The sequence below is a fragment of the Cibotium barometz genome, chromosome 18 (assembly GCF_041138505.1).
Source record: "Cibotium barometz isolate CiBa-2024 chromosome 18, ASM4113850v1, whole genome shotgun sequence".
In the NCBI taxonomy this organism is placed as follows: Eukaryota; Viridiplantae; Streptophyta; class Polypodiopsida; order Cyatheales; family Cibotiaceae; genus Cibotium; species Cibotium barometz.
The window spans coordinates 1,320,120-1,330,557 of NC_141063.1; the positions used below are offsets into that span (position 1 = coordinate 1,320,120).

The 10,438-nt window shown below is 46.9% G+C and overlaps 1 protein-coding gene across 2 annotated transcripts in view; it reads left to right on the forward strand.

Moving 5' to 3' along the window:
- CKS (Nucleotide-diphospho-sugar transferases superfamily protein) overlaps positions 1 to 5,813 on the forward strand; it is a 41,574-nt gene extending 35,761 nt beyond the window's left edge. For both annotated transcript variants that reach the window (XM_086811970.1, XM_086811969.1), the window contains exon 8: positions 5,285 to 5,813. In XM_086811970.1, coding sequence (XP_086668096.1) covers positions 5,285 to 5,377 — 93 coding nt within the window. In that variant the 3' untranslated portion in view covers positions 5,378 to 5,813. The remainder of the gene's footprint in view (positions 1 to 5,284) is intronic.
- Positions 5,814 to 10,438: the final 4,625 nt, after the last annotated feature.

The following is a 10,438-nucleotide window of genomic DNA, read 5'->3' on the forward strand; positions in this document are numbered from 1 at the left end:
GTCTACTACCTATGGAGTTTCATTCCACAGTTGGTGATCCAACTCATGAGGGTACAGGACAGCCAGCAAATCATGAAGGTGGTGCAGAAATTCAGCAGCAAATTGAGCCAGAAGCTGAACCAAATATGGGGCAGCAGGCACCACAGGTCAGACATATACCTAGATGGTATTTGAGGACATTACAGGACAGCCATCTAGAGGGTCCTCTTGCTGGTCGTACGCGTAGGGAGACACGGACCAATGAGCATGCACACATCATGGATTTAAATATGGTTATGGCAGCCAGTTTACAGGATGATGATGAGCCTGATTCATTTGTGGAGGATGAGCTTGATTCTATTCAAAGGAATCAAACATGGGATTTGGTTGATCTGCCCAAAGGGAAGAAAGCCATTGGTACTAAGTGGGTCTATAAGTTGAAAAGACATGCAGATGGATCCATTGACAGGTACAAAGCCCGTCTAGTGGCAAAGGGCTATGCACAGAAAAAGGGCATTGATTATGAGGAGACATTTGCTCCTACATTCCGTATGTCGACACTTAGGTGTGTCATTGCATTGGTTGCACATCGTGGTTGGGTTGTTCACTAGTTGGACATTAAGATTGCTTTTCTACATGGGGACCTCGAGGAGGAAGTTTATGTACATCAGCCCATAGGTTTTGCAGAACATGGTCATGAAGGGAAAGTATGCAGGCTGAAAAAGACCTTGTATGGTTTGAAACAAGCTCCACGAGCTTGGTATGCAAAGATAGATGCTTTCCTACTCACTCAAGGATTTGTGAACAGTCCATCAGAAGCCACCTTGTATGTACAGAAAGAAGAGAAAGATCTGCTGGTCATCAGTCTTTATGTAGATGATCTTTTGCTCATGGGATCAAATGATGACAAAATTGCAGCTTTTAAAGAGATACTCCAACAGACATTTGACATGTCTGATTTGGGGCTCGTACACTACTATTTGGGCATACAGTTTGTGCAGGATAACAGAGGCATTGGGTTGTTGCAATCTCGATATGTTGCTAAACTTCTGGAGAAGTTTAAATTTCAGTGATATTATATGGTTTCATGAACGGAAATTGCTCATGCCAATGCTGCATTGCATAGCATCTTTATGTGCTTGCCTGCAATCATGCACAGCCCGCGACTGTCACATTGGCAAGCTGTGAAGCGTGTATTCCGGTATTTGCAGGGTACCTTGTCTCTTGGATTGCTTTATCCTGAGGGGGGTGACATGCAGTTATACGCTTACAGTGATTCAGATTGGGGTGGTGATTTTGATACCAGACATCCCACTAGTGGAAATTGTTTCTTTCTTGGCTCTTCATGCATTTCTTGGCTAAGCAAGAAACAAACCACAGTGGCCACTTCGTCTTGTGAGGCAGAGTACAGAGCAGCCTACACTACTACTGTTGAGTGTGTTTGGTTGCGTCGTCTCATGACTGATATGGATATTTCAGTGGAGGAGCCTACACCTATCTATACTGATAGTCAGAGTGCCATTGCTGTGGCCAGGAATCCTGTGTTTCATGCTCGCACGAAACACATTGAGATTCACTATCATTTTGTTCGGGAGAGACTCCAGGTAGGTGATATCAGTCTGATCTACTGTCCTACAGATCAGAATGTGGCAGACATCTTCACCAAGGCATTACCACATCTGAAATTCGAAGCATTCCGCACTGCTTTGAATTTGTTTCCTTTTGGTGGATGATGTACAATGATCACATATTACTCCAGGGGGGTTTGTTGGGTTTTATGCTGTGTATGCACCCAGAGGAGTGCTAGTGATCATCAGTAGGTTACTGGGGCACTTTTTACTTCAGTTAGTGGAGGTTTTTTCCCCTAGTTTAGCTTAGTTTCACTTATAACAGTTTATAAGTGTTTTGGTCCACCCGGCACACTTTATGGCCGGACTTGTGAACACATCTTTTAGGTCACTTCATTATGTGGCTATTGTACTTCACTTTATCACAACTGAATACACAAAGAGTCGTGTTCTCTCTCTCTGCTCTCTACGTTTCTGTTTGCAGTACCTCCAAACCCTAACCCTAACTGTTGAAAGCCTTCAAGGGGGAGGATTGAGTCGATTGACTCTTGAGCAATGAGCACTTGTGAGGGGAGGGGTTGAGAGTTAAGCAATACTTGTGAGGATGGGGTTGGGGGAGGGGCTATTATATAGGATGCAAGCAAAGGGCCAAAGGCTAAAGCCTAAAAGAGTCTCCAAAATGCCCAAGAAACAGTGAGAAAAATGGTCAAAAAACGGTTAAAAAAAAACGGCCAAAAAATGAAAAAAAAGGCTTTAAAAAACAGTCGATTGGATTCGACCACACTGCCACCGTACCAACCGTACCAGCCTGGGCGGTGTGCGAACTGGGTGCCACTGTGGTTTGTTGACTCCTCTTTTTCAGCACTTGGTGGCTGATGCATCGCCCACAACCATGCTTGAGTCTTTCTTCTTCTTTTTCTTGAACCTTTTTTTGCATTCATTGATATTATGGCTTGGCTTCCGACAATAGTTGCATTTACTTTTCTTCTTAGGCTTATCACTCTCCTTCTCGGCATTCTTGCTATAGAAGGCTCAGTTGATTTTGTGTTTGGCTTGTAGCCACCCTTAGAAAAGGCTTTGCCTTTATCTTTTTGTCTGGCATCCTAAGGGCATTGGAGTTGCCCTTTATCATGAGCCGAAGCATGGATGCAAAACCTTGGTATGAATTGGGTAAAGCTGTGAGAGCAGTGGACACCAATGAATTGTTCGGATAAACCTCATCAACACATGCAAGCTACTCTTTGAGATCACTGATTCTTGTGAGAAACTCATCCATTAAGTCACCCTCATTCATATGCTCGGACTCTTAACTGCTTACGAAAGTAGGCCACTCATGTCTCATCATGCACCTGGTAAAGCGCAACAAGGGCATCCCAAGCTTGTTGCTGGGTGCTTGTCCGCACGTATCAGGGGAAGCTCTGAGCATGGGTCCAATGTAGTCGATCTGAGATAGGTTACTTTTCAGACAGCTTCTCTTGGAGGCTCATACGAGGAGCCTCGTTGGGATACAAGGTAGGAATAGGCTTAGCCTCGACATTGACTCCTTTTCATCCCAATCCCGGAGTGGATTACCCCAATCCCGGACCCCCCTTCTGAGCATGCATTGGCTGGTAGTGTTCACCAGACATGACATACCTTTAGTAGTCCATGGTGCGGAAGAGAGTTCAGGTCTCCTCACTTTTTCTAGTGGACCTCGTGGCAAACTTTTCAGAGGGGAGCCCCTAGCGGATGTATTGTGCAAAGAGTATGGGTGATTGGTTTCCACAAGCATGGCTGGCACATTGACTCTCCCCCGGCCAAGGTGGCAGGAGAGGGATTCTGGCAGCTATGGTTATGGGAGGTTTGCCTGCTCACACGCCTTTAGTGGTACCCAAGAGAGTGGACATTGTAGACTTTAGGGTTAGGGTTACATAGGGCTAAGCTAAGGAGGATGAAAGATGTCCATGGCTGTGGTGTAGATAGAGAGAGAGGGGTAGAGAGAGAAAGAGAACAAAGCTTAAGAGAGAGATTGTATTGCACATACAATGTAAGGCTTAGATTGATATGTTAAAAGTTCACAAAGTGCAGTGCTTTTATAGTCCTAGAGGCTCTCTTGGGTGACATCACTGCTTTTGTCAGGTAGGTATAATATCTAGATATTATCTAAGCCACTCTAAGATTGACTTCACGCACACTCATAGGGAGTGTTCACATAGACACACTCTTATAGGGAGTGTTCACACACATGAACAATCCCCCCTTTGGAGTTAGGTTGGTGTTATGAGGAATAGCCGTTATACTTTTGGTGATTTGGACTCACTGGCACCACGTGATGCAAAAGATCACAGTGGCCACACTTGACGTGATACAATAGATCACAGTCAAGCCTGCAAATGGAGCTTGACCACACAAAAGATTCTTCAGCTTCTAGAACTATTTCCCCTTGACTCAAAACATGGATAACATAGGAATGGAGCTTTTTATAAAATAAGGCGTTACAAACATATAAGAGAGAAAACACACGCATGGATTATTTAATTCGGATTTTGGGGGACAACGCGGGTAGAGGACCCTTGACACAAAACTAGAAAGGATAAATTTTGGAAGTTTTAATAACTCCCTAGGCTAGAATGTCGATGGTGATTTTCCGTTTTACGATGACGTTGCTTGGTAGTTGACACCTTTGCCATCATTTTAGGCCCGGGGGCCAAGGCAGAGGACCCAAAATGGCATAAATTGAGAGCAACAAAGGAAAAATCTCATATCTTCGTTTATGTAGTAGTCCCAATTTGATGGAGGAAGCTCTAATTTGAAAAAGGCCCAAATTTGGGAGGATGCAAGAGATTCAATTTGGTTACAGTCCATCTTCAAGAAAACCCCAAAATTCTGATCACTGTAGCTACGAGCATTAAGTATATGCTATTTCACCCGATTTCTGATAAAGCCCCAATTGGATGTGTGCTTGTTGATGGGAACATATGCCGTAAGCCGGAGCTTTTGTTTTTGAACATGTCCCTTTGCTTTGAAAAGCGGATTGTTTTTGGATGCATGCTCCAGGCACAGCTTCCTGTGCTTGGCTCTTGTTGGTTCACAGTTTAAGAGTTTATCATTTAAACTCCACATAGTTGAACTCTTACATTAGGCTTTATTAAAAAAACCTCAGAAGAAGTCTTGGTAAAAAGCCTTAGATGTACATCACGTAGGGGACAAGTGTAATATGCAATACTATGTATATTGTTGACAGCTCCACATATGCATGAAACTCAAAATTAGGAACCAGCACACATGATTTCACCCACCTCAATATACATGTTGCTTGCATGAACCTGTACTCCTAGCTCTTGACTACTTTGCAATGCCACACAGTAGGGATGCCTGCCCTTGCACATGCAAAAACCTTTAAGCCTCTCTTTTTCCTCTCCATCACATGCGGCACCAAGCTCCCCTTGCCCCCATGGCTGCCATGCGGCCAATACTCTGGACCCCTTTGGGCCTTCATTAACACCTTACTTAATGCATTCCTATTCACATCGATCAGCTCTCTAGATTCATCTGCTCTTAGGGGAATTATGTAATCCTAGGTGATGTGACACATTCCCCAAATCCCCCCCCCTCCCCCCCCCCCTCGTGCGTTTCCGAAGTATTGTTCAGGAGAAGACATACAAAACTTGGCCTGTTATGAAATGTGCTTGCAGATTCTAAGATTAACAATGCTTTTATTGTAGCTAAGAAAGGCTGTTCCATTTTGTTACATGCAGGTCATAAAAGTCAATCATGAAGCTCATGGAGTTGATGCACCAGGAGATGTTGCAAAAATCGAAGCTTTGATGAAAGAGAGAAATCTCAAATAGGTGTGTTTCTACTTTGGGCTGATGCTTGACACCGAGTGTAATGGAATCAAAGCTATTCTTTGGAGCATTTTGTAGAAAAGTGATGGCTATATGGGAGTAAATAGCTATCTGTGAGTGGGGTATTAGAGCTTCAGAATGCCTACAAGATATAAAGTGTTGATGATCGAGAAGGCAGTGAGGTTGTGATCATTTACATGGTGGGTTTATTGTTTCATTTGTTTACTCCCTTGAGGTTGTGGATCATAGTTCAAGTTTAAGGATCAGGATCATGGGAAGATCTCAGTTTAAGGTTGTATGCAGTTGTGTGTCCCTGGCCTTCTATAACAGAGAAGATGCAGACTTTGCTAGATAGGCATTCTAGCATGAATGAACCTCCAAGAGCTCACATATAAACAAGATGCAAGTCATTTTTTAAAGATTTTAACCTTAATCATCAGAGTAAGTGATAAAAACAAAATATTAACAATGCTGTAAAGCTGCTTGTGTTCATGTGTGCTTTCTATGTTTTGCATCATCAACGTGCATTGTTTGACTGTCATTGAGGAAAACTATGTAGTGTGTTGGCTACTTCTGAATGAAGTTCAATTCATGGAGTACCTACTTGCATGCTTTAGGTTGTCACCTCATGTGAAAATGGGTTCACAGTCAAACGAACTCAGGCTTGCCCATTTGAAATCGTGTGTTCTAGTTGCACTAACATGAAGTATAATTGATAATGTCAAGAGGGTAAAAAATTGAGATGCGAATTCATGTGGGACTCTTTCACAGGCTCTCATCCTTAGGAAACGGTGGTATCATAAATCCACCCAAGTCCTATAAACAGAGAGAATCCCTTACCACACCTGTTGTGGCCGATAGCTTGGTTGGTCTGCGTTAGTCTATTGGAAATGATAGTGCTCATCTTAATGAGCCAAAAGTGATGTGCCTCTTCCTCGTGGACTCTTTAGACATAGTAGGCCTTGGTGATTCAAGTGATTGTGAAAAGAAAGAAGGGGGCGGCGGCGGGCAACGGCGGGAATCCCTCCACTATAGCAAATGGCCATATTGGCCACCTTACAAACCCTTAGGATTCTCAAGCCATGCCCCCAGAGTGGATTGCCTTGATCCCCACCCCCCCTCCCCTCGGCAGTGGTTGTGCGTGTTCACCAGACACGACATATCCTTGGTTTTCCATGGCGCTGATGAGAGCTTCGCCCTCCTAACCTTCTCTATTGGACCGCATGGCAGACGCGACAAAGTAGAGTCTCCTTTGGAGGGTTTTAGTGGATGCACCTTGCAGAGGGTGAGGGTGATACATGAGCATTGGCACATTGATCCTCCACCAGCCAAGGTGGCCAGAGAGGGATTCTGGTAGTTGTGGCTATGGGAGAGTCGCTCTCTCACGTGACTTTAATGGGATCGAGGGGAGTGGACATGGCATGATCCCTTTGATATAGAGGAGGCTCCTGGCGCTGATGAGAGCTTCGCCCTCCTAACCTTCTCTATCGGACCGCGTGGCAGACTCGACAAAGTAGAGTCTCCTTTGGAGGGTTTTAGTGGATGCACCTTGCAGAGGGTGAGGGTGATACATGAGCATTGGCACATTGATCCTCCACCAGCCAAGGTGGCCAGAGAGGGATTCTGATAGTTGTGGCTATGGGAGAGTCGCTCTCTCACGTGACTTCAGTGGGATCAAGGGGAGTGGACATGGCACGACCCCTTTGATATAGAGGAGGCTCCCAGCACCCGTCTTTGCATACACTGCATGACTGGGTTGTAGGATTCAGATGCTTGAGATCCAGGGCATTCCATCTAGTGGCGGGGGCAATGCCAGTCTGATCACTCTCTTTCTGTGGCAGTTGGTGCATCAGAGCGTAGTGGTTGGTACTTGACTGGCCATCGGAGGTAGGCCTGCAGTTTGTTTGAGGTGTGGCCATCTTGAGGGGTCCCGACAATATTGCCTCTAGGATTGCCCAAAGGCTCAACATGTTTGGCAGAGGATTCTCCGCATTTTCACTATAGCCCCCCACCCCCCCCCTCCCTCGCGCGTGTGCGCGTGCACACACACACACACACACACACACACACACACACACAATTTACTTGGGACAAAATTGCCTGATCCACTGAAGCTGAGGCTGCCATGGCATATGAGGAGGATGGGGGGGCCTTGCCTTACAGGTCTCTCATCTTTGTAGTCCGAGTTCCAGCTCCCGCTGCTGATCATTGGACTCTCGGTTCCTGCCAGCAATGAGAGATTTGCTGCAGTATTGCTGCGTGGCAGATTTGGAGAGCTCGTTGTAGCAAGGTCATCAAGGGCACCCTCACCCTTTGAGCGGAGTCCATAGCTCGATATCATTCATACCCTCCGTGGAAATGGGGGAAGCTTCAATTGCATGTAGAAGCACCACAAGGTCGTACTGTGGATTTGGTGTCATGGTCCTATTCTCACTGATTGGTGGTGAGCCCACTTGGCATTATAGATCACTTGTGTGGTTCCCTCCACCACGCACACGCCCCCAACCCCCCCCCCCCCCCTCCCCCAGCCCTCAGCCCTCAAAAAAAAAAAAAAACCAAGTGTCTGTGGTAGCCTTCGCCTCCCAGAGCAGCCAACCACGGGAGAAGAGCACCCTTCCCCCCTTTTTTCTCAGTTTTCCTGATTATTGCTCCCCTCCATGGAGTTGAGTTTGTTCTTAGCCAGCATGGCTATTTTAGTGGATGCACCTTGTAGAGGGTGAGGGTGATGGGATTCCATGAGCATAGTTGGCACATTGATCCTCCACCACCCAATGTGACTGAAGAGGGATTATGGCAGTTGTGGCTATGAGAGGGTTACCCTCTCATGCAACTTCAATGGGATCTAGGGGCTCCTTTGATAGGGAGGAGGCTCCTGGTACCCCTTTCTTTGTATACATTGCATGGCTGGGCCGGGGGATTTAGATGCCCGAGATCGAGGGGATTCTAGCAAGCGGGGCAGTGGTAGTCTCGGGGCCTCCCTCCTCAGTTTCTCTCAGATTTTTTGGAAGAGGCTGTGGAACAATTTTTGGCCGTGAAAGATCACTCTCTTTTTGTGGTGATTTGCGCATTGGAGCCCGGAAGTTGGCACTTGGTTGGTCATCGGAGGTAGGCTAACAGTTTATTTGAGGTGTGGCCATCTTAGGAAGTCCCAATGACATGGCTCTGGGATTGCCCGAAGGCTCAGTTGGTTTGGCGGAGGATTCTTTGCATTTTTACTATAGAACCGCGCCGAAACAATTACTCGGGGCACAATTGCTTGGGCCATTGATGCTGAGGCTGCCATGACATTGTGTGTGTGGGGGGGGGGGTGGGGGAGTGGGGGGGTTTGGCCTCACAGGTCTCCCATTGCCGCATCTTTGTAGTCCCGAGTCCAGCTTCCACTTCTGATCATTGGACTCCCGGTTCTTGCCAGAGATGGGAGATCTGTTGTAGTATTGCTGCGTGGCATATTTGGAAAGCTCACTATGGCCCCATCGAGGGCACCCTCACCTTGCCAGTGGAGTCTATACGGAGCATCTGGCTCGATATCATTCATACTCTCCATGGACATTGGGGGAAGCTTCAGGGTGGCTCCAATCGCATGTGGAAGGGGATGAATGATATTGAGCATTTGGCTCAATATCACTCATACCCTCCGTGGACATTGGGGGAATCTTTAGGGTGGCTCCAATCGCATGCAGATTTGGCATCATGGTCCTTTTCTCAGTGACGGTGGTGGTGAGCACCACTTGGCATTATAGACCACTTGTGTGGTGCGCACCCCCCCCCCCCCCCCCCCCCCCCCCCCTTTTTTTTTGGTTTTCTTGATTATCGCTCCCTCCTATTGGCATATATGCTATGAGTAGTGCCACATGTGAACATGGGCTAACCAAGGGCACTTTTCTCCCTTTGGGTTTTTCCCCTTGGATATAAGGTGTGAAAGGACACCACATTTATTGTATTTTGATATTGTGGAGTCAACCCCCAAGCTCCACACATTCTATGCTATCATCTTTGTGTGAGCATCAATCACCATCTCTCTTGAGTGTTCTTTCTGCTGTTCATTCTCTCTGTGTCTCTGTCTATGTGAAGCCCTAACCCTAACAGTGGTATCAGAGCAGGATTGCCCGCTTCTACACGCCTATTCGCGGAGTTCCCGTCGCCCACCGTTCTGTGCGCTTCTGTCCGGTTGCGACTGTGCCTTTCCGTCGCACACCGTTCCGTACGGCGACTGCCCATTTCTGTCGCATGCAAGCTCTGCCATTCAGCCGCCCGTCTCAGCACCCTCCACCCCATCCAGCCTTCGTTTCGGCTGGCACTAGAGCCGAGGGCTCCACCACTGCCCGAGCTCGCAGGTGGTGCTCCCACCATAAGACCCTGGCCTTGGGCGGCGCTCAGCCGCACTTAAGACTTATGTGGCAATCACCGGAATTGTGCAAAAAATAGGGCCTTGTTCTGTCCGGCAGCCTCAACTTCCGTCGCCGTTGTCAACTCCGTCTGGCAGCCGTCATTACGTTAGTCGCCATTCGACTGCTCATGCCGTCGTGGTCAGCTGCTTGCACTGTCGCGGTCGACTGCTGAACTTCGCTGTCCACAGTGCCCACTGCCAACTCCCGCTGTATGCAGCACCTGCAGCTCTAGTGTGCGCCACATTGTCATCGCCGCCTTTCGTCTGTAGTGCCTGCATCTCCCGCCGGTTCCCCCTACTCGTCAAGTCTTCCATTGCTGCTACGTTGCCTCGTCATCTGCTCGTCGGCTCTACATCTTCCTTCCTACAACAAGCTAGCCAGCAACAGCAACACTTGCATCTCTGTAAACCCTGCAAAATCAGGGTTCCCGCCATTCAGGTAATTGGTTTTTTGGTTCAGTTCAAGGGGCTTTTGTGCATTTCTTGCTTCATTGCAAAACTCAGGTGTAGGCAACAGTGCAGTGCATCATTTAGGTGTAGGATTCAAAGAAAATTTGGAGAATTTTCAGAAATTTATACTTCATTGCACAATTGCAGTTAGAGGACATAAATTTGGGGCTTTTATAAAATCAGTGCTTAATCACAAAATTAAAGCTCATTGGTACACATATTTTTTG